This window comes from Lithobates pipiens, unplaced genomic scaffold (genome assembly GCF_037356315.1).
Source record: "Lithobates pipiens isolate NorthernLeopardFrog02 unplaced genomic scaffold, aLitPip1_a1.2 Scaffold_28, whole genome shotgun sequence".
Lineage (NCBI taxonomy): Eukaryota > Metazoa > Chordata > Amphibia > Anura > Ranidae > Lithobates > Lithobates pipiens.
The window spans coordinates 220,496,041-220,521,009 of record NW_027507789.1 but is presented as its reverse complement, the minus strand read 5'-3'; the positions used below and the strand labels follow the sequence as shown (position 1 = coordinate 220,521,009).

Sequence of the window (24,969 nt, the reverse complement as noted above, 5' to 3'; positions counted from 1 at the left end):
CTCAAGGGACAGCTGCTTTGGGGACCAAAAAAATGATTGGGCCCTTGGCAGCTGCCCCTTTTGCCCCACCTTAAAGACAGCCCTGTATACATGGGTATGGTGCCAATTATTCCTGGAACTGCTACCCATCATACTCATCATACCTTGGATCGCTATTCATTGTACCAGAGGTTGTTACCCAACCTTTCTTCCAAACTCATTGTAACTGGGGCTGCTACCCATCTTACCAGGGGCTGGTGCCCATCATACCAAGGGCTGATATTCATCATATGTGAGTCTGGAACCCAGCATCATACCAGGGGTTGGCTATCCATCATACCAGAGGTTGCTACCCAACCTTCTTCCAACCCCGTCATAAATGGGACAGCTACCCATCTTACCAGGGGCTGGTGTCCATCTTATCAAGGACTGATATCCATCATATGTACTCATTATTATACCTGAAACTGGTACTCATCATACCAGGGGTTGGTATTTATACCTTGGGCCGCTACCCATCCTACCAGATGTTGGTACTCATCATACCTTGGGCTGCTACCCATCCTACGAGAGGTTGGTACCCAACCTTCCTTGGGCGAGTACCCATCCTACCTGGGGCTGGCACCTATCGTACCAGAGGCCTGTAGTTTGGAGACCACTGCTCTAAACAACTAACCATATAGGGGGCACCACAGCCCTTTGCAAGCCCAATGGTCCAAAGACTTCACTTCCAAATAAGAACTTTATGGAAGTTCTCTATGATCATAAATCTGTTTTCCATTTTTTTTACACACGGACTATACCAGACTTTCTCAAGCTTTTTTAACATGGAGGAACCTTTGAATCGAGGTATCAGAGAATACCTGGTAATGGTTACTTTATCTACAGCTCATGGTACATTAGCATGAACATTAAGTTGAAGATGTAAAAATAAATAAAAGAACGAAGAATGTCATGCTCTTAACATATTTGACACCCAGGGCTGCTCTATACAACAACATTATTCATTTCAGAAATAATAATGAAATTAAACAAATAATAATAGTTATAATGGCCAGAAGATTTGTGAAAATTGTAGTATTTCCTCATGTCCCGTACACACGATGTGAATTTTGGTAGGGAAAAGCTCTGATGGTTTTCCCGACAGGATTTCGCTCAAGCTGTCTTGCATACACGCGGTCACACCAAATTCCGACCGTCAAGAATGCGGTGACGTACAACACGTACGTCGGGAGTAGAAAAAGGAAGTTCAATACCCAGTACCCAATAGCTTCCATCTTGTAGTTGAATCTGAGCATGCATGAGTTTTCGCGGGTTGGAATTGCATACACACGATCGGATTTTCCGATAGAAAGTTTTTCCGTCGGAAAAACTGAGAACATGCTCTCAAATTTTTGCGGGCGGGAGTTCGGCCAGCTTAATCCCAATGGAGCATTCACACGGTCGCATTTTCTGATGAAAAGGTCTCATCTGTCTTTTGCTGGCCGAAATTCCAATCGTGAGTACGTGGCATCACTTGGTGGCCAGTAAAGAAATGCTTGCTTGCTTTGAAGGTCAATGGAAACGTGCCCCCTTACATTTCTCAATGACATGCCCCTTTACACGTATGGTTAGAGCAGAAGGGACTACTTTGGTTGGTACTTAGTGAAATGTTCCCTTACATTGATGGACAATGGAGAAAGGTGTTCTTATATAGGTGATCTGTGAAGAAAGGTGTTCTTATATAGGTGATCTGTGGAGAAGAACCTTCTTAGATTGGTGGTCAATTGGAAGAATGTCCACCTTACAAATAACTATGTAGCATTGACTCCAGAAGGAGAGGCTGGTTTTGTTTGGGCTTACCATTACCTTCTCCACCTCGTGCTCGTCTAGGGGTTTCCCGAGGCTCAGGTTGATGGCCCAATAAACTGTAGAGACCGACACTTGAATCCTTTTAGGAATTTTTATTTGCAGAAACGTTAAACAGAACTCAGTCTCTCAGTAGGGAATAGAGGGTTTGGGTAGGAAAGCTCAGGTACTCTTGGAACTGCTGACACTTGAAATGTCTCTCTCTAGGTCAGTGATGGCGAACCTTGGCACCCCAGATGTTTTGGAACTACATTTCCCATGATGCTCTGGCACTCTGCAGTGTAGTGGAGCATCATGGGAAATGTAGTTCCAAAACATCTGGGGTGCCAAGGTTCGCCATCACTGCTCTAGGTGATCCAGGGAATAGCCATGCGCAGCTGGATATTTAATCTATCGGATAAATCCCATTTTAGTGAATTCAGCAGCCGACAGGTGATTTAAGTTTTGTGCCACAGACTTGGTTGTAGAACTTTAAAATAGATCACAAATTCTCTCACAGAACTTAGTTGTAACAGAAGGCTGAAATTAGGAACTCTCTTAGGCCGCGTACACACGCGGGGACTGTTCGCTCAACTTTGTCCGTCAAACAGTTTCAGCGAACAGTCCGCTCAAAATTAGCATGGACGGACTTGCCCACACACGACGAACGAACAGTTTGCTGAAACCGTGCGCGATGACGTGAACGGCACGTACGACGGGACGGAAAATACGACGTCCTATACACTGCATTACAACTTTCGGCGTGTAAATCCTTTCTGAGCATGTGCGGAACTTAGTTTGACGAACAAGCCTACACACGAGGGGACTGTTCGCTGAAACCAAGTTTCAGCGGACAGTTTTTTGGAAATTCCGAAAAACTTTGTTCAGCAGACTGTTCGCTGAAACTGTCCGCTGAAAGCCCACACACGAGCGGACTGTCTGCCGAAACACTGTTCAGCGGACAAAGTTGGGCGAACAGTCCCCGCGTGTGTACGCGGCCTTACAGTACCAGTTTTTTGCAGCCGGTCTGGCGATACCGTAAGAATGCAGATTCATTTGGTGTCCTTTCAGCGTAGCTTCCAGGCTCTTACCGAGCAGCCAGCATCGTGCATGGCCCTCTTCTGAAGAGTCCCCCCCTGGTTGTGTTTTCAGTTGCTGGGTCTCTCCAAACCTGAGACGGCACCGGACCACCTCGGAACCCTCCTTCCAGTTACTGTGCCTCGGGCTAGCCAGCCCCCAAGACTCGGAAATGTATGGATCCACCACCCCAGGCCACCCCAGCACCTTAAGTACCCTCTCCCGGAATACACAGCGAGACAACGCACCCGCTGATTGGCTCCGAGAGAGAGATTGGTACCCAATGCGTTCAACCAGACTGCGTTCCAATGCCTGTCAAAGGTGACACCTACACCTATGACCAGTAAGAACATAGTACAGTCCGGCCAAACTAATGCCAAAACCATAATTTACTGAAATGAACCCCAAAACCCAACTATGGTCTTAGGGAAAAACAAAATTTACAAAACATAGCTCGTGCTGTTCAGGAGCCCGGCGCTACAACTACAAAGATCACCAGTGTCTGTGGTTACTTATCTCAGAGCAGAAACTGATCATTGCTCAAGGAACTCCTAGCAACCTCTGGAGGAACCCTAGGCTTCCATGGAACCTTGGTTGAAAAAGGCTGAACCATACTATACCTCTATAAAATGCAGACAGTGGGCATCTAACTCACAGCCCAATGCTACATGATGTCAACTATAACTTTTCACATCTTGCGGACATGTTCTAAAATTCTACCCTTCTGGGGTTCTGATTAGAGTTCTAAGTTTTAACTTACTGTTTAACCTGCAAACCTATCAAAACTACATGCCACATGCACACGCCTGGAGGTATTCTCCATGGAGAACGCTATTGCTGTTCTATACCAGGAAAACCCTTCTGTAGACTCAATGCCAGACTTAAAAAAGTTAATTTTAATTTTAAATGACATGCTGCCAAAATACCAACAAGTGTCATTAGCAGGGCGTGCCCAGCCAGGTTTGGTAAAATCTGGGGCCTGTGGCTGTGAGCCTCACCCCTAATAACTTAATTTTTATATAACTTAGATTTATGTGTAGGCAAGAACTGACAGCACTCCCAAACCTATAATTATATGTGGTATCCTGCAAGCTCCTATGGGAACTTTGGAGGGGGGCTATTGGTTAATTCAGTAGCATGTGCAACAGTTTTTTCCGAAGCTAGTTGCTTCGAATGTTATCATCTAATGAATGTAACATTAGAGGTAAACATACAATAAATCTAATTCTTAAAAAAAAAATGTTGGGTTAATAAGGGCCCCAGAATGATATTTCTGCTACAAAGTGTTTTTGTTTTTATTTATTTGGCACTGCAAAAATTAACAAATGTAAAAACGTAATGAGAGCAAGAAGTGAGGTGGCTGGGTAAGGATGCACTCTGAGGGGTAGTGGCCATGGAGGGATGTACTGTGAATGGGGGGAGGGGGAGGGGTGAGGGGTAAAGTGGCTGGGTAGGGATGCACTGTATATAGTGGATTAGGTGGCCGTGCACTGTGAATAGTGGGTGAAGTAGACAGGAGGCTATGGACGGATGCACTGTTACTGAAGGGTAAGGTGGCCATTAAGGATTAGGTGGTCATGGAGGGATGAACTGTTAATTAGGAGCAAGCTGGCCATGGAGGGATGCACTGTTAATGGAGGGTTGGGTGGTCATTAAGGGTTAGGTGGCCATGGAGGGATGAACTGTTAATTGGAGTGAGGTGGCCATGGAAGGATAAACTGTTAATTGGAGTGAGGTGGCCATGGAGAGATGCACTGTCAATGGAGGGTAAGGTGGCCATTAAGGGTTAGGTGGTCATGGAGAGATGAACTGTTAATTGGGGGTGAGGTGGCCATGGAGGGATCCACTGTTAATGGGGGGTAGGGTGTCCATTATGGGTCAGGTGGCCATGGGGGAATGAACTGTTAACTGAGGGATGAGGTGGCCATAGAGGGATGCACTGTTAATGGAGGGTAGGGTGGTCATTAAGGGTTGGTTGACCATGGAGGGATGAACTGTTAAATGGGGGTGAGGTAGCCATAGATGGATGCACTATAAACAGGGGATGAGGTGACCAAGCAGGGATGCACCGTTAATGGACAGTAGGGTGTCCATTAAGGGTTAGGTGACCATGGAGGTGTGAACAGGTAAATGGGGTTGAGGTGGCCAAGGATTGATGCACTGTAAATGGGGGTTGAGGGGACCATGCAGGGATGCACTGTTAATGGAGAGTAGGGTGTCCAATAAGGATTGAATGGCCATGGAGCAATGAACTGTTAATTGAGAGTGAGGTGGCCATGGATGGATGCACTCTAAATGGGGGATGAAGTGATCAAGCAGGGATGCACTGTTAACGGACAGTAGGGTGTCCACTAAGGCCGCGTACACACGGGCGGACTGTTCGCCCAACTTTGTCCGCTGAACAGTGTTTCAGCGGACAGTCCGCTCGTGTGTGGGCTTCAGCGGACTGTTTCAGCGGACAATCTGACAAACAAAGTTTTTCGGAATTTCCGTAAGACGGTCCGCTCGTGTGTAGGCTCATTCGACAGACTAAGTTTTGCGCATGCTCAGAAAGGATTTACACGGCGAAGGTTGCATTGCAGTGTATAGGACGTCGTTTTTCTAGTCCCGTCGTACGTGCCGTTCACGTCATCGCGCACGCTTTCAGCGGACTGTTCGTTCATCGTGTGTGGTCAAGTCCGTTCATGCAAATTTTGAGCGGACTGTTTGTCGGATTGTCTGACAAACTTAGTTGGGCGAACAGTCCGCCCGTGTGTACGCGGCCTAAGGGTTACGGGACCATGGAGGAGCAAACTGTTCAATGGGGGTACCTCACTGTATATGGGGGATGAGGTGACCATGCAGGGATGCACTGTTAATGGAGAGTAAGGTGGCCATTAAAGGTTAGGTGGCCATGGAGGGTGAACTGTTAATTGGGGGTGATGTGGCCATGGAGGGGTTCATTGTGAAAAAACTGGTGAGGTGGCTAGGTGTTAATAGATAAATGAACTGTATATGAAGGGTGAGGTGATCATGGAGGTATGCGTTGTTAATGGACCAGACAAGCTCGGACCTGCAGCACCTCAATGGCTGAGCTTGAGCTGAAACCATAAGGGAAGGCGTGAGCGTGACATTACAAAAGGGTCGGGCGAGATGAGTTGGAGCAGGATGAAGTGATACTGGAGAAGAGCTGAGGAGTGGGGTTGAGGTGATGGTACCAGGACAAAGCCAAGGAGACAGGGCTCCATCCCGAACCTTGGTGGCCAGAGGGTGCAGAAGCAGAAGAGGCTCTCCTTTTTAAGATGTACATATCAACGCGGTGTCTAAAGACCTCCTCCAGTCAGTGGCCTTTCTAGGCTGAGCACATGATATCAGTCTGCTGCAAGGAAAAGGAAGCATTTCCTTGGTCACCTCTCTCCAGTAATGAAGCTGTGACTTTGTAGCATGTTATACGGTGACAAGGTGACAAATTACTTAGCACTGGACACATTTCACCCAGAGCTAGGAGCCAACTTTATAAAACCTAGAAGCCAGCTCTACCTAACCTGCATATGACCGTAGAGACAGCTGAATGATACTTAGTTGAACAACAGTCGAAAGGAAAAACAGTTTGTTCTGGAAATTTTCAACAGACTTTATTTTAGCAATTAAATTAATAAAAAAAAAACAATACAGAACAGACTATTACTTTACTGGTAGAACAACTTGAAACCATAAATAACAAGGAACAGAAAGTGACAAATGATCCCAACATAAAACCAGGAATTATTTCATTGGTGGGGAGGGGGGGTTATAACAGAATTCCAGTCGGTTCCCCACCCCTCCACACACACACGTGCCGTGGCTTGCCTGCATTGCAGTAGTAGCGCCCTTCTCTCACGACAAATCATGGTTCTGGAAATTATACATTTTTGGTTTGGGAAGGGGGAGGGAGCATTTAGGCAACATGCTGATAAAGCTGTTGCAGACGGGTGCTGAAATGCCGGGGCTCTTGTTAGGTAAGTCAGCACTGGGTGAGAAAGTAGTAGCTGATGCGATTGTATTGACAGCCGGTGTTGTGTGAGATTGGCTGAGCTAAGTTCACCTTTCTCACACGCAACACTGGCTGTCAATACAGTCACATCAGCTACTACTTCCTCATGCAACACTGGCTGTCAATACAGTCACATCAGCTACCGTTCTACTCCCTCATGCAGTGCCCGCTTTACCCAACAATAGCCCCGGCATTTTAACACCCGCCTCCCCAGCGTTTAAACATTTTATTGTGAGGGATAGAGATCGGTAAGTAGTTCTTTCGGTGACCAATGATTTTATTTTTCCAGGGGAGAAACAGATGCAATAAAAGTTATTTGTGTAAAAAAAAAAAAAATGTGTGCCAGAATTTTTGGTGCCATAAGCACCGTGCCAAAAACAACCACGCCAAATGGTGGAAACTGATACTGCCTAGCTCTGCCTTTGCTGCAGTTTTCGCAATCGAAAAGGAAACAGCAATTGTTAAATCTTCTTCTAATAGCACGAAAAGATGGAGCAGGAAACACAGGTACAGAGCTCTCTGTGAGGTTATTTCATGAGCCAATGACCAACCAAGAGTGAAGCAGACACTTTTAGAGCATGCTGTAGAACGTTGTTGTTCTGGTATCCCCAAGTGTCAGTGTGTAATTGTTCTGGACCCCAAGTGTGATTGTGGGAACCCCAAGTGTCAGTGTGCCATTGTTTTTGGACCCCCAAGTTTTAGTGTGTCATTGTTCTGGACCCCCAAGTGTCAGTGTGCCATTCTTTTTGGACCCCCAAGTGTCAGTGTGTCATTGTCCTGGACCCCGAAGTGTCAGTGTGTCATTGTCCTGGACCCCGAAGTGTCAGTGTGTCATTGTCCTGGACCCCCAAGTATCAGTGTGTCATTGTTCTGGGACCCCAAGTGTTAGTGTGTCATTGTTCTGGAAATGCAAGTGTCAGTGTGTCATTGTTCTGGGACCCCCAAGTGTCAGTGTGCCATTGTTCTGTACCCACAAGTGTCAGTTTGTCATTGTTCTGGAACCGCAAGTGTTAGTGTGTCATTGTTATGGACCCCCAAGTGTCAGTGTGCCATTCTTCTGGGACCGCAAGTGTCAGTGTGTCATTGTTCTGGAACCGCAAGTGTCAGTGTGTCATTGTTCTGGAACCGCAAGTGTCAGTGTGTCATTGTTCTGGAACCACAAGGGTCAGTGTGTCATTGTTCTGGACCCCCAAGGGTCAGTGTGTCATTGCTCTGGGACCACCAAGTGTCAGTATGCCATTGTTCTGGACCCCCAAGTATCAGTGTGTCATTGTTCTGAACCCCCAAGTGTCAGTGAGTTATTGTTCTGGGACCCCCAAGTGTCAGTGTTCCATTGTTCTGGGACCCCAAGTGTCATTGTATCATTGTTTTGGGACCCCCATGTGTCAATGTTCTGGGACCCATCAAGTATCAGTTTTATGCTACATCAGTGTGTCATGGTTTTGGACCCCCAAGTATTAGATGTAGATTTGCTCTGGAACCCCCAAGTGTCAGTTTGATAATGTTTTGGAACCCCCTAGTGGCGGGTTTGTCACTGCTCCGGGACCTCCAAGTGTCAGTATGTTGTTGTTTTAGGACCTCACGGAGTGCGAAGAGCGAGTTACCAGCTACAATGAACTCCTGTCAACATTTGCTCGCGTTATCTGCCCCATCTTATCAGCACCATTGCCAATCTGACCTACTTATAGAAAAACAAACAGTAGATTGTACAACCGCCTCTATTTAGGTTGGGAGCAGTGTGGGCGGCTCCGCGCTTCCATCGTGGAATCGACTTTTGCCAGCTCTGGCGCTCTGACGTCGGGGAGGGCTGTAAACACTGGCCGTTCGCCTGATCTCGCAGGGTTCAAGGCCTGAAATCTGCGCAGTCAGTAAATGAAGCAGAAACTGGATACAGCTCGCTCAGTCATCTTCGAATGCGTCACGTGGAGAGACACTGTGGACAGAAAGGTGAGCTGCAGTTAAGCACGGTGGTGGAATTTTCAATCTCAACTCCTTATAACTATAGAGCTTGTCTATTAAAGTGCAAGTTGGCCTTTAGAACACCTTATCCCTGTAAGCAACAGAGAAAACGCTGCTCTCCCAACCAGCACCTGCAACATAAAAGCGGATAGCAGCCTCAGCCTGCATGTCTCTGCCAAACCAAGTTCACCGACGCATTTCACCCCACCCACCCTGCAAGATATTGGCAATACAATCATTGTCTCCATTTTATCTGTCGTTTTCCTCCTTCTGCACCATGTTCGCTTTACCAGGTCCTGCCCATGTTTTTCAAATTTTTATCATCACTGTCCTTGATCTGTACAAAAAAAAGGAGCCCCTATAGTCAGACATACATAAAGAGTATCATCGGAGTGGCTCTATAATGTCATGCACCTCATCCCGGTAAACGAAATTATAAATGTAGAGGAATGGGATTATAGCTCTGCCAACAACAACTGAATCCAAGAGGAGAAGGAAAAGGTGGTCACAGGTGGGTGTCAATTCCCAACATGTTTCTCCAGCAATGGCTTCCTCGGGGGATAGTGTGGGACCACCACAGTGATCCAGCTCTCTATCAATCCAGAACCAGAAGATGGAAGGAATTTTTTTGCTAAATTGCCTCCCCCAAATCAGGGAGAACAGGGGCAGGAGTCAAAGAAGCCCCAGCTAGTAGATGATTTAAGGGAGACCATGCGCGGTCACAGGGGGGATCCAGTATGTCCAGAAATAAAAAACGCATAGGTTTAGGGGCGCCGTTGTGTAGATATGTTGAAGAGACCAAAAAATTGTCCCAATTCAGAAGCTTAATAAACACTGTGCATAGGAACAAAAAAAGGAAAGGTCGCCCCTAACGTCCAGCACTGGGGCCACCTTTCCTTTTTTGTTCCTATGCGCAGTGTTTATTAAGCTTCTGAATTGGGACAATTCTTTGGTCTCTTCAATGTATTTACACCTGTACCGCGGCGCCCCTAAACCTATGCTTTTTTTTTATTTCTGAGCATACTGGGTCTTTATTTGCCCCCCCCCTGCAATTGTGCACGGTCTCCCTTATATCATCTACTAGCTGGGGCTTCTTTGACTCCTGGCCCTGTCTCCCTGATTTGGGGGAGGAAATTTAGCAACAAAATTCCTTCCATCTTCTGGTTCTGGATTGATAGAGAGCTTGATTACTGTGGTAGTCCCACACTATCCCCTGAGGAAGCCATTACAGGTGAAACATGTTGGGAATTGAAACCCACCTGTGATCACCTTTTCCTTCTTCTCTTGGGTCACTAGCAACCCAATATCTGTATTGTATATGCTCAACCATTGATTTGAATTATTTGTATATATTCTGTATATTTTTTATTTTTTTGTATTAATACAAATAAATTATATTTTATTCAATTTGCTATGATTTAGTTGTTGATAGCATCGTTATAATCCCATTCCTCTACATTTATAAGCCAGACATACATGTTGAAGGACAGTTGGGTATGCATGTTCAGACCTATCGTCTCCTGGGCTGATTCCTACCCACGACATGAAGTGATGAGATATATCTCCAACATAGAAACAGACTGTGGCTCCAACATGGAGCCATGCCTTAGCACTCAAGAGCCAACTCTGAAGCAAGCAGTTGGAGAAGTTATGCAAATATCAAAATGCCTTGATGGGTGGTGGTGTCAGTCGGGAGGAGTGGACGTTCCTAGGCAAGCTTTATTTGCATGCAGACCACCTTAGGTGACACCCACGGGGTATGTTGAGTCTCCGTGACTGAAAGAACTGAAATCCAATGAATGAAAGGGGTGGGCCAGAGATGGTCAGGCTGGGGAAAGAAAGACCTAGATCAATGGTCTCCAAACAGATGTGACCCTTGGCCTGCCTTCATATGGCCCTTGGGGCACCATTCCTCCCACTGATATAAGACACTATTCTACCAACTGATATCAGCAGTGGTGCACCATTTCTTCCAAAGACACAGGGGCACTATTCCTCCCAATGACGCCAAAAATGGGGCATTATTCCTCCCAATGACACCAACAATGGGGCACTATTCTCCTGCTGACATCAACAATGGGGCCCTATTCCTGCCAATGATACCAATGATGGGGCACTATTTCTCCCAATGACACCACTATTGGGGCACTATTCCTCCCAATTATACCAATAATGGGACACTATTCCTCCCATGGATACCAATGATGGGACACTATCCGTACCAAAGACACAAACAATGGGCCACTTCTCCCAATGACACATCAATGGGGAACTATTCTCCCACTGACATCAACAATGGGGCACTATTCCTCCCACTGGTACCAACAATGAGGCACTATTCCTCCCAATAATACCACGATGGGGCGCTATTCCTCCCACTGATACCAACGATGGGGCACTAATGATGGCAGGAAAATGATGGCAGGAAAATTTCCACTCCTACTGGCCACAGTATGCCCCCCCCCCCCCTAAAGCCTAAAGGCCCTTTGTTTAGAAAGTTTGGAGACCCCTGACCTAGAGGATACTAGATGTCCTCCAGGAAATGAGGTGGGCTCTATCTGACTTGCTGCAGCTTCTAATGCACATTATGAGAAGCTCACAGTATGCAGTGAAATCAGAGCAAGCCATTTCAGGAGAGGAGCCGGTACACCTGTGCAAGACTGAAGTAGGAGGAGTAGGAGGATGACTCGATCGGAAATCAATCCCAAATATCTTCCTCTTTGGAAGAGAGGTCACTGGTCTCGTGCCATCGCATATATCTATAACAGCAGGCGGGGTGGTACATACGACTATGAACGTGCTGTGTGAGCAACTTGCATCCCCTCCGGGTTCAGCCAGGCTTGGGATGCAAATAGTTCTCTTGAAAAGCTTTGAACTTGCTCAATCTAGCAAATCTTACAACAGCGAGGCGTGAGTCACAGGCGAGAGTGTTCCTTGGAGGAGTCGGAAAAACTCAGAGAAAGTTCCCAGGGCTTTCTAGACTGGGAAGTGAGTGCTTTAACCCCTTTCCTGCCGGTGCCTCAATCGGCACTACCGAGTCTCCTTACACCGCAGCTCATTGCCAATCTGCTGCAAACTTATACAGCAGGGGTCTCCAAACTTTCTAAACAAAGGGACTGTTTTTGGTCCTTCGATCTTTAAGGGGGCCGGACTGTGGCCAGCGGGAGTGGAAATTTTCCTGGCAACAGTGGGAGTAAACATCACATTTGGTATTAGCTAGAGGAACAGTGCCTCATCTTGGTTGCCATTGTTGGTGTCAATGGGAGAAATGGTGCCTCCATTGTTGGTGTCAATGGGAGAAATGGTGCCTCCATTGTTGGTGTCAATGGGAGAAATGGTGCCTCCATTGTTGGTGTCAATGGGAGAAATGGTGCCCCATTGTTGGTGTCAATGGAAGAAATGGTGCCTCCATTGTTGGTGTCAATGGGAGAAATGGTGCCTCCATTGTTGGTGTCAATCAGAGAAAATGGTGCGCCATTGTTGGGCTCAATGGGAGAAATGGTGCCCCATTGTTGGTGTCGATGAGAGAAATGGTGCGCCATTGTTGGTGTCGAAGGGAGAAATGAAGAAACAAAACAATATATGATCTGAATATCATCTAAAAGCAATATTTAGTGAAAGAATGGTACTATCCGCTTGTTGATCCCAGGACCTCCAGAGGACTGGTGGTAACGGAACGAGCGGGATGACCCGATTTCTTACACTAAATATTGCTTTTAGATGATATTCAGATCATATATTGTTTTGTTTCTTTTTTGTGATGTATATTCTTTATAAATTATGTCAAGATTTTGTACAATAAATGAAATATTTTTTACAAATTTCTTTTTTTCTTAGGCCCCTTTCACACTGGGGTGGTGCGGGTGTCGGTGGTAAAGCACCACTATTTTTAGTAGCGCTTTACCGTTGTTTTAGCGGCGGTATGTGGCCGCGCTGCCCCATTGATTTCAATGAGTAGGAGCGGTTTAGGAGCGGTGAATACACCGCTCCTTCACCGCTCTCCAAAGATGCGGCTAGCAGGACTTTTTTCACCGCCCTGCCAGCGCACCGCTCCAGTGTGAAAGCCCTCCGGCTTTCACACTGGAGTGAAAGGGTGGAGGGGCTCTAAACGGACAGATTAATGAGCATGCTGCACCTCACATGAAAACATACACATGGTGCTAGGCCCGCTTTAACGTTGGCCACTGCACACTCGGAGGTTGGGAAACGCCGTGTGCGAAATCAGGCACTGCAAAGGCTACGAATGTGACCCCTGACCCACCCCCGATGCAAGCTGAAACCTCAGAAACAAAAGCTTAATAAATCTTTATCGGTATGCCTGTACAATTATAATCTTGGTGCTGGCACATCCCTGGTGGATGTTATACCAGATGGCACACCTTAGACTCACCTTGGTCTACCTGTGAAGGAAGGCCACCGGCAGCTCTCTGCTTGGCATCAGAGTCCCCAAATGTAAGGTATCCACAGGACGGTTATCAGTGGCTACAATGTTATATTTTCTGACAAGCTGTAAGAGAAACGTGAAACACAAACTTACTACAAGAGGGAAAAGGGAGCGATGAGGTCTACAGCGTAAAAATGGCTGGTCACTTTCTCTGGATCCTAATATCAGACCTGTTTACAGCTGTAACCACCTATTACCAATTCCGTCTCAGCCTGGGAGAGGCTGCTAATACGTGTCCCATCTGATCTTCCAACACCCAGAAAAATCCGGTATCCTCGCCCCCCGCCCTGTTTTAATGTGACTTTTGTGTGCACTAGGGATGCTGTGTCTGTGCCCCGCCCTTGTCACGCCACCCCCACTATGGGCGGCACGCGAAGAAGAGAAAAAACAAAGGACATTCGGAGGAGGTGGTTATGCCAGGCCATGTACAGAAGAACTCAGCATATGAATTTGGTCCACTAGGGACCCTTTGGCAAACATGGATGAGGAAACCAAGGCGTTATGGCAATTATCTCCAGTAGTCAACAAAGTCTGCCCTTACACTGGGAAATGATTTTGGATAGCCCTGAGATTAATTATGTGGATGCATTAAATAATGGCTCTTCTATAGAGGTTGGTGGGATAGGGAGAGCTCCAACTAGACTAGTGGACAGGCCACTGATTGGTCCTGGGGTTTGAGTCCTGAGTTCGGGGGTAACAGTTTTGGATAGCCCTGCACTGAGTAATGTGGATGCACAAAGTAATGCCTGTTCCATAGGAGTTGGTGGGATAGGGAGAGCTCCATGTAGACTGCTTGACAGGCCACTGATTGATCCTGGGGCTTGAGTCCTGAGTTCGGGGTAACAGTTTTGGTTAACCCTGAACTGATTTATATGGATGTACCAAGTAATGCCTGTTCTAAAGAAGTTGGTGGGATAAGGAGAGCTCCAGATAGACTGGTCAACAGGCCACTGATTGGCCCTGGGGTTTGAGTCCTGAGTTTGGGGTAACACTTTTAGATAGCCCTGAACTGAATTATGTGGCTGCACCAAGTAATGCCTGTTCTATAGGGGGACCTCCAGCTAGACTGATCGACAGGCCACTGATTGGCCCTGGGGTTTGAGTCCTGAGTTTGGGGTAACACTTTTGGATAACCCTGGACTGAATTATATGGATGCACCAAGTAATGTCTGTTCCAAAGAATTTGGTTCCCGTGAAGCCCCATTGTAAATGACACAATTTGATGCATTGCTTGTGGACAGGCCACTCAATGGTCCCGGGGTTTGAGTCCTGAGTTTGGGGTAACAGTTCTAGATAGCCCTGAACTGAATTATGTGGCTGCACCAAGTAATGCCGGTTCTATAGGGGGACCTCCAGCTAGACTGGTCGACAGGCCACTGATTGGTTTGGGGTTTGAGTCCTGAGTTGGGGGTAACAGTTTTGGTTAACCCTGAACTGATTTATATGGATGTACCAAGTAATGCCTGTTCTATAGAAGTTGGTGGGATAAGGAGAGCTCCAGATAGACTGGTCAACAGGCCACTGATTGGCCCTGGGGTTTGGGGTAACACTTTTGGATAACCCTGAACTGAATTATGTGGCTGCACCAAGTAATGTCTGTTCTATAGAAGTTGGTGGAATAGTGAGAGCTCCAGCTAGACTGGTGGACAGGCCACTGATTGGTTTGGGGTTTGATTTCTGAGTTCAGGGTAACAGTGTTGGATAACCCTGAACTGAATTATATGGCTGTACCAAGTAATGCCTGTTCTATAGAAGTTGGTGAGATAGGGGGACCTCCAGCTAGGCTGGTCAACAGGCCACTGATTGGCCCTGTGGTTTGAGTCCTGAGTTCAGGGTAACAGTTTTGGATAACCCTAAACTGAATTATATGGATGCGTCAAGTAATGACTGTTCTACAGAAGTTGGTGGGATAGGGGGACCTCCAGCTAGACTTGTCAACAGGCCACTGATTGGTCCAGGGGATTGAGTCTTGAGTTCGGGGTAACAGTTTTGGATAACCCTGAACTGAATAATTTGGATGCACCAAGTAATGTCTGTTCTAAGGAAGTTGGTGGGATAGGGAGAGCTCCAGCTAGTCTGGCCAACAGGCCACAGATTGGCTCTGGGGTTTGAGTCCTGCGTTAGGGGTAACAATTTTGGATAACCCTAAACTGAATTACATGACTGCACAATTTGATGCATTGCTTGGGGAAGCAGAAAAGTGCCAGCCACTGAAATAGTAAGCCACTGTGGGAAAAAGAAGATTCAGAGAGTGGGGGGGACATCCCCAGAAACCTGCAGAGAAACTCACCCAACAAATGCCAAGCTGCAATTGAAGCTCAGCTAGCCGCCGTCCGATGCACATTCGCTTTCCAATGCCAAATGGGACGTGGGCGAAAGGGTTGATGGTGTTCTTGTCCTGCAGCCAACGCTCAGGCCGGAACTCAGACCAGTCATCATAGCATTCTTCATTGGAGCCCAGCACATGGCTGTTTATGGTCAAGACCGTCTGCAGAAAACAAAAAACAGATCCTTAATTCCATTCTTCTGCTATTCTACTATTGTCCTCAATCTAAATATCCTGTCTTTGCTCTGAGATGGTCCACAAAACCCGGAGGAGAAAAAAATTCATATTAGACTGCTTAATGGATGAACAAACTCATTCAACAGCATAAATTAATGAGCAATGGAGAAATGCCTACTTGTAATAATTTTTTATTGACTTCTACATACTGCTTTTTTATGATCTGCAATGTTGAAGAGCCAAACCTAGACTCAACAGACAGCACGGCAGGAAGTCGAGTGAGGACAAGATGGCCTTCTCTCGGCTCTATGCCCTTGGAGGACCAGAGCGACGTCCGACATCACTTCCGGTTCTCGGGCAGATAGACAGGATTTTTTTTTTTCCCTTAAAGTCAAAATGAAATCTTTTATTTTTTATTTTTTGCTTTTAAAAAGGTAAATGTGAGATCTGAGGCCTTTTTGATCACACAGATCTCTCGTTAAAGAGGACCTGTCGTGCTTATTTCTATTACAAGGGATGTTTACATTCCTTTTAAAGCCTCGTACACACGGTTTGATTGTTGGCCAACCGAGTGTCTGATTTTTTTTTTTTTTTTTCAAAAGGGCATGTGCCAGGATCTTGCCTTGCATACTAACGGTACACCACTGTCGGCCAACAAACACGAACGCAGTGACGTACTACGAGGAGTTTCAGCTCTTGAGCACCACCCTTTGGGGCCCTTCCGCTAATTTAGTGTTTGGTGAGCATTGATTCCGAGTATGTGTGTTTGTACTTTCGACTTTTGTGTGACGGACTTGTGTACTGACCATACGAAAATCTGACAACCAACCAACCGCTGTCCGATGAAAATTTACTAGCCTGCCATCCAACATTTGTTGGCAGAAAGTTGGACAACAGTTGTCTGAAGGAGCGTACTAACGGTCAGATTTTAGGATGACAGTCTGTCAACAGACAATCCCCTGCCAACAATCGCATCGTGTGTACAAAGCTTAATAGGATTAAAAGCGATAAAAAAAATAAAAAAAATACAGTGTAAAAAAAAACAAGTAAAATAAGTAAGGAAAAAAAAAGTAAAAAGTAAAGCGGCCCCATCCTTCTGTGCTCACGTGCAAAAGCGAACGCAAGTCGCGCCTGCATATGGTAACCATGTTCAAACCACACATGTGAGGTATCGCTGTGAACGTTTGAGAGCAATAATTCTAGCGCTAGACCTACTCTAACTCTAAACAATTAGCCTGTAATAATTTTTAAAGCGTCGCCTTTTAAGTATAATATTCTAAGATTTTTAAGTAATTTTTACGCAGTTTTAAAGCATGACATATTTGGTATCTATTTACTCGGTGTAACATCATCTTTCACATTATACAAAAAAATTGGGCTAACTTTAGTGTTTTGCTTTTTTTTTATATATAAAAGTGTGTTTTTTTTCCCGAAATTGCATTTGAAAGACCGCTCGGCAAATACAGTGTGACATAAAATATTGCAACAATCGCCATTTTATTCTCTAGGATCTCTGCTAAATATATATATATATATATATATATATATATATATATATATATATATATATATATATATATATATATAAAAATAACGTTTGGGGGTTCTAAGTAATTTTCTAGCACAAAAATATTACGTTAAACTTGTAAACGAAAAGTTCCCGGAAAAGGGCCTGGGTCAGCTAGTGGCGCTCCTGAGCAGAAGCAGAATTTCCGCTATCAGTAAACAGACAGAGTTATGTAACATGGGAGTCTGGCCTATTCCGCGGGAACACCTGCCAAGCTATGAGGGTCAGGGTGTTGCGATCCTCCAATCTGCCAACATGAACTTAATATTGGGCTGCTCATCAGAAATCTTACATAATGTCCATTCAAAGATACAAGGACCGATCGTTCTGTCCTGCAATAAAACACATCCTGGGAAAAGAAGCAAATGTCCCAGCATGCTTTGCTTGCCAGCATTTAGCGGTTTCAGAAGAAAAAAAAAACTCAGCTCTGGTGTACAAACCACTAATAATGATAAAGAGGGAAGGGGGTGGGGGGGGGGGGGGGTCTGTTTTAAAAAAGCATGGCAGCTAAACTTTTAGAACTTGCAGTACTGCGGTCCCGGGTTCAGTGCCAGGCAATGCAATCTGTATGGAGTGATTATGTTCTTTCCATGTTTGCTTATGTGATCTAGTTTCCACCCACAACCCAGAAAAAAAAACATAGAGTTGTTTAAACTGGCTTCTAAGGAAACTGGCCTCAGGGTGTCTTCTGACGCTAGATAAATAATTATAGTAGTGTGCGACTGCTGGGGGATTAGAGTGTAAGCTCCTCTGGTACACTGATATAAAGAGACCGATATAAATGGCTCAGTGTTCTCCGTACAGCCCTGCGGTATATGTCAGAGCTATATAAATGTATAATAATAATAATAGTGTGTGACATTAGAGTGTAAACGTGACTGTGGTGGGGCATTCGAGTGTAAGCTCCTCTGGTACAGAGACATGTGACTGGCTCAGTGTTCTCTGTATAGCACCGCAGTATATGTCAGAGATATATAAATGTATAATAATAATAGTGTGTGACATTAGAGTGTAAGCTCCTCTGGCGCAGAGACTGATAGGACTGGCTCAGTGTTCTCTGTATAGCAGCACCGCAGTATATGTCAGAGCTATGTAAACGTGACTATAATGGGACATTAGAGTGTAAGCTCCTCTGGTACAGAGACATGTGACCAGCTAAGTATATACAGCACTGCGGTATATGTCAGAGCTATATAAATGTATAATAATACATTTAATTAATAATAATAATAATAATAGTGTGTGACTTTCGAGTGTAAGCTCCTCTGGTGCAGAGACTGATAGGACTGGCTCAGTGTTCTCTGTTCAGCACTGCAGTATATGTCAGAGATATATAAAATGTAAAATAATAATATTATTATGTGACTGTGGGGGGGCATTAGAGTGTAAGCTCTTCGGGTACAGAGACCGATGTGACTGGCTCAGTGTTCTCTGTACAGCAATGAGGAATTTGTCAGAGATACTGTATTCATGAAAATAGGGAGCAAATAATGTGTGCGTGTTATACAATGATGCCTTATTACATAGAGCCGGGATCTCCTTTGTACTCGGCGCTCTCAGTCACACACAGTCCCTCCTCCTGGCCCCGCTCCTAGCATAGACGTCACATGTCCCGGCATTGGACTGGTGTTCTGTCTATGATAGGAGATGGGCCAGGAGGAGCGACTGTGTGTGACTGCAAGCTCTGCGTAATCTGGTGACCTGGGAAAAGTGTGTGGGCCTCTGTGTAATCCGGCACTGGTGAGGCTGCATTGATGGGCAAAGGAGAGGCTGTAGATGGGCACTGATCAGGCTGTTTTAGGCTGCAGATGGGCACTGATCAGGCTCCAATGGTGAGGCTGCAGATGGACACTAATCAGGCTGCATTGATGGGCAATGGCGAAGCTGCAGATGGGCACTGATCAGGCTGCATTGATGGGCAATGGTGAGGCTGCAGATGGGCACTGATCAGGCTCTAATGGTGAGGCTGCAGATGGGCACTGTTTAGGCTGCAATGGAGAGGCTTCAGATGGGTACATTTTAGGCTGCAGATGGGCACTAATCAGGCTCCAATGGGGAGGCTGCAGATGGGCACTGTTTAGGCTACAATGGTGAGGCTGGAGATGGGCACTAATCAGGCTGCATTGATGGGCAATGGCGAAGCTGCAGAAGGGCACTGATCAGGCTGCATTGATGGGCAATGGTGAGGCTGCAGATGTGCACTGATCAGGCTGCATTGATGGGCAATGGTGAGGCTGCAGATGTGCACTGATCAGGCTGCATTGATGGGCAATGGGGAGGCTGCAGATGGGCACTGATCAGGCTCCAATGGTGAGGCTGCAGATGGGCACTGTTTAGGCTACAATGGTGAGGCTGGAGATGGGCACTAATCAGGCTGCATTGATGGGCAATGGCGAAGCTGCAGAAGGGCACTGATCAGGCTGCATTGATGGGCAATGGTGAGGCTGCAGATGTGCACTGATCAGGCTGCATTGATGGGCAATGGTGAGGCTGCAGATGTGCACTGATCAGGCTGCATTGATGGGCAATGGGGAGGCTGCAGATGGGCACTGATCAGGCTCCAATGGTGAGGCTGCAGATTGGCACTGTTTAGGCTGCAATGGTGAGGCTGCAGATGGGCACTAATCAGACTGCATTGATAGGCAATGGCAAAGCTGCATATGGGCACAGATCAGGCTACATTGATGGGCAAAGGTGGGGCTGCAGATGGGCACTCATCAGGCTCCAATATTGAGGCTGTAGATGGGCACTTTTTAGGCTGCAGATGGGCACTGTTCAGGCTCCAATGGTAAGGCTGCAGATGACCACTGTTTAGGCTGCAATGGTGAGGCTGCAGATGGGCACTAATCAGGCTGCATTGATGGGCAATGGTGAAACTGCAGATGGGCACTGATCAGGATGCATTGATGGGCAATAGCGAAGCTGCAAATGGGTACTGATTAGGCTGCATTGATGGGCAAGTGGTGAGGCTGCAGATGGGCACTGATCAGGCTCAAATGGTGAGGCTGCAGATGGCCACTGTTTTTAGGATGCAATGGTGAGGCTGCAAATGGGCACTAATCAGGCTGCATTGATGGGCCATAGGGAAACTGCCGATCGGCACTGATCAGGATGCATTGATGGGCAATAGTGAAGCTGCAGATGGGTACTGATTAGGCTTCATTGATGGGCAATGGTGAAGCTGCAGATGGGTACTGATCAGGCTGCATTGATGGGCACTGGTGAGGCCGCAGATGGGCCACTGAGAAGGCTGCATTGATGGGCTGCAGGTGGGCACTAATAAGGCTGTATTGATGGATACTGGTGAGGCTGCAGATGGGCACGGATGAGGCTGCATTTATGAGCCTGCAGATGGGCACTTATAACGCTGCATTGATGGGCACTGGTGAGGCTGCAGGTGGGCACAGATAAGGCTGCATTGATGGGCATTGGTGAGGCTGCAGATGGGCACAGATAAGGCTGCATTGATGGGCACTGACCCATATTTAGCTTCAAAGTTCTTTATTTAAAATGTAAGGTCTTTTTCCTGAAACTTCCCTCTTAAAATTAATTATTTAATATCAATGAATATGGTATTTAAATGTATATTAATAATAGTGTGTGACTGTTTGGGGACATTAGAGTGTCAGCTCTTCTGATAGAGAGGCCGATGTGACTGGCATATTGTTCTCTGTACAGCACTGCGGTATATGTCAGAGCTATTTAAATGTATAATAATATGAGTGTGTGATTGTAAGGGGGGGGGGGGGGGGGTTGCATTAGAGTGTAAGCTCCTGTGGTGCAGAGACTGATGTGGATCATTTCACATTCTCTGTACAGCACTTGGGAATATGTCAGCCCTATAGAAATGCATTTATTTCACAACTTCCTGTGACCTTGTTTACTGAGCCGCCGCTGTGTAGATCATGGCGCACATTATTTATCAGATAACCATAGATACTCACCCCCTCAGGCAGTACATAATCCCCCAGCACGGTCTCCTTATCCAGCGTGCGAGTGGTGAACGGCACAGAGGGGTTTATCCTGCAAATCGAACATTAATATGAGAAGTCATCAGAAGTAATATGTACATGCATCTCACTCCTTCAGTGTGATGGATAAGATCTACAATTAGCATATATCATCCAAGACTTTCAGTGATTAATGCCTAGAAGGCGCGAACTGTCATTTTTCTAGTAAAGAGCTACTAAAGGCACGTGCGGTGCAACAAAATGCCTATGGCCGCCATCAAGCATGGTAGAAATATGGTGTGGCAGTTAAAGCTGACCTCCGGGCTAGTGATGGACGAACTTCCGACGGGACGTTTCGCGAACGCGAAACGCGAACGGACACAAACGTTCGCGAAAACGACCGTTCGCCGCGGGCTCCATTGACTTCAATGGGAGGCGAATTTCGCAAACCTTTAGGTCGAATTTGCGGCCACGGGGTAATTATTAGGGGGTAGCACGTAGTCCCACCACCTGGACAATAGCATAATACATGTATGAGGTGAATTTGGGATCGATAACTACAAGCATTTTTTTTTTATTTGGGAAATTGTTCTGACAATTCAGGACTATGGAGCTAATGAAGGCAATGGAGGAGAGGGAAGGTCAGGGACCAGGGTAGGCAAACAAGAGGGTGCAGGAGATACAGAGCACTGACAGCAGCACCGTAATACAGAGCACTGACATCAGCACCGTGACATACAGCGCTGACAGCAGCTCCGTGACATACAGCGCTGACAGCAGCTCCGTGACATACAGCGCTGACAGCAGCTCCGTGACATACAGCGCTGACAGCAGCTCCGTGACATACAGCGCTGACAGCAGCTCCGTGACATACAGCGCTGACAGCAGCACCGTGACATACAGCGCTGACAGCAGCTCCGTGACATACAGCGCTGACAGCAGCTCCGTGACATACAGCGCTGACAGCAGCTCCGTGACATACAGCACTGACAGCAGCTCCGTGACATACAGCGCTGACAGCAGCTCCGTGACATACAGCGCTGACAGCAGCACCGTGACATACAGCGCTGACAGCAGCTCCGTGACATACAGCGCTGACAGCAGCTCCGTGACATACAGCGCTGACAGCAGCTCCGTGACATACAGCGCTGACAGCAGCTCCGTGACATACAGCGCTGACAGCAGCTCCGTGACATACAGCGCTGACAGCAGCTCCGTGACATACAGCGCTGACAGCAGCTCCGTGACATACAGCGCTGACAGCAGCTCCGTGACATACAGCGCTGACAGCAGCTCCGTGACATACAGCGCTGACAGCAGCACCGTAAGCAGCCCCAGGAGGAAGTCAGCACAGCACAGGGATGGTGTGATCCCCTCATAATAAGAACCCCCAGGAGGAAGTCAGCACAGCACAGGGATGGTGGGAGCCCCTCATAATAAGAACACCCAGGAGGAAGTCAGCACAGCACAGGGATGGTGGGAACCCCTCATAATAAGCAGCCCCAGTAGAAATATGACACCGCTCAACCTCTTCAAAGAGGAGGGTAGGGGCATATAGTACGGTGTGCTTTTTTGGGTCAGGGAAGTGAGCCAAATGAATTAAGAAGGTCTGTGTGCTTGATTCCAAAAATTGTTTATAGACATATACATGGTCTACTGATCACATGTGTTGAATTCCTCCGAGATCCATGCCTCATTCATTTTTAGAAATGTGAGGTAGTTAACACTGTGGTGAGCTAGGCGAGTACGCTTATCGGTCACAATCCCCCCTGCTGCGCTGAACGTCCTTTCGGACAGGACACTGGATGAGGGGCAAGCCAACAGTTCGATTGCAAATTGGGCAAGCTCTGGCCAGAGGTCAAGCCTGCCCACCCAGTAGTCTAGGGGTTCATCACTCCTCAGAGCGTCCACATCGGCCGTTAACCCAATGTAGTCGGACACCTGACGGTCTAGGCGTTCCCTGATGCTGGATCCGGATGACACCTGTCGATGGGTCGGCTGAAAGAATGACCTCATATCCGAAGTCACCAACACATCTTCAAACCGGCCTCTTCTTGCAGGCGCTGTTGGATTGGTACCCGCAAATCCTTCTCTGGGAGTGGGAATTGCTCCTCTGCCAGCGCACGCAAAAGCAGAATGCAGCATTTCTCGAAGCAAGGCCTGGAAGTGCTGCATTCTGACAGCCCTCTGCGACGGCGGTAACATTTCCGCCATTTTGTGTTTGTACCGGGGGTCTAAGTACGTTGCCACCCAGTACTGGTCCTTGACCCTCATGCTTTTTATACGGGGGTCCCTATTAAAACACTGGAGCATGAAGGCCCCCATTTGCACTAAAGTGGAAGCGGTGTGGTGGCCTGGCTCCTGCTCATCATCCAGGATAATGTCGTCCTCTTCATTCTCCTCTCCCCATCCTCGCACAACAGGGATCCCAGAAAGGTTTAAAGCATGCTCTTCTTGCTCCTGCTCATCCGCCCCGGCACCATCCTCCTCTGACTCCTCATCAGACTCCTGTTGTTGACTTGTCTCAGATAGAGTAGCCCCCCCTGGGAATTCATCCAGCATTGCGACTTCCTCATCTTCCCGCTCCTGCTCCTCCACAGCCTGATCAATGACACGACGCAATGCACGCTCCAGAAAGAAGGCATAAGGTACCATGTCACTGATGGCGCCATGGCTGCGACTGACCAGTTTGGTGATCTCCTCAAATGGCCGCAGAAGTCTGCATGTGTCGCGCATGAGCAGCCACTGGCGCGGTGAAAAAAAACCCAGCTCCCCAGAACCGTTTCTTTCGCAGAGTTCATACAGGTAGACGTTAACTGCACGTTTCTGCTGGAGCAGCCTATCAAGCATATAGAAGGTTGAGTTCCATCGCGTCGGGCAATCGCAAATAAGACGTCTGACCGGCAGATGGTGTCGCCGCTGAATGTCAGCAAGGCGAGCCATGGCCGTGTAAGATCTTCTGAAATGGGCCGAGATTTTCCTTGCCTGCCGCAAGATGTCCTGGACCCCAGGGTATTTGACAAGGAATCGCTGCACGACCAAGTTTAAGACGTGTGCCATGCACGGCACGTGCGTGATTTTGCCCTGTTTCAATGCGCTAAGCAGATTGGCACCGTTGTCACACACCACTTTACCAACTGTCAAATTGAGCGGTGTTAGCCACTCATCTGCCTGTGAACGCAAAGCTGAAAGGAGTGCCGGGCCAGTGTGGCTCTTTGCTTCCAGGCACAACAGACGCAGCACGGCATGGCAACGTCTCACCTGGCATGTGGAATAGGTTCTGGGGAGCTTGGGCGGTGCAGTGGAAGAGACGCTAGCAGCGGAAAAGGAGGAGGCAGCTGAGGAGGAGAGGGAGGAGGATGGAGTAGGAGGAGGAGAAGAAGAGTCAGGCCTGCATGCAATCCGTGGCGGTAAAACCAAATCTACACGGGTGCCACGGGTTACATGCTTGACGGCCGTCAGAAGGTTCACCCAGTGGGCAGTAAAACTGATATACCTTCCCTGCCCGTGTTTGCTAGACCACGTGTCTGTGGTCAGATGTATCTTGGCACCGACACTGTGTGCCAGAGATACATTCACTTGCCGCTGAACATGGCCATATAGCTCTGGGATGCCCTTCTCTGAGAAATACTTCCTTCCTGGGACCTTCCA

At 47.2% G+C, this 24,969-nt stretch overlaps 1 protein-coding gene across 1 annotated transcript in view; it reads right to left on the bottom strand.

Annotated features, from left to right (window-relative positions):
- Positions 1–7,673: 7,673 nt before the first annotated feature.
- CYP24A1 (cytochrome P450 family 24 subfamily A member 1) overlaps positions 7,674–24,969 on the bottom strand; it is a 44,611-nt gene continuing 27,315 nt past the window's right edge. The window contains exons 9-12 of the mRNA XM_077460551.1: positions 21,313–21,391; positions 15,589–15,786; positions 13,245–13,361; positions 7,674–8,828 (exon numbers count right to left, since the gene is read on the bottom strand). Of these exons, the coding sequence (XP_077316677.1) occupies positions 13,251–13,361; positions 15,589–15,786; positions 21,313–21,391 (388 nt within the window). The 3' untranslated portion in view covers positions 7,674–8,828; positions 13,245–13,250. The remainder of the gene's footprint in view (positions 8,829–13,244; positions 13,362–15,588; positions 15,787–21,312; positions 21,392–24,969) is intronic.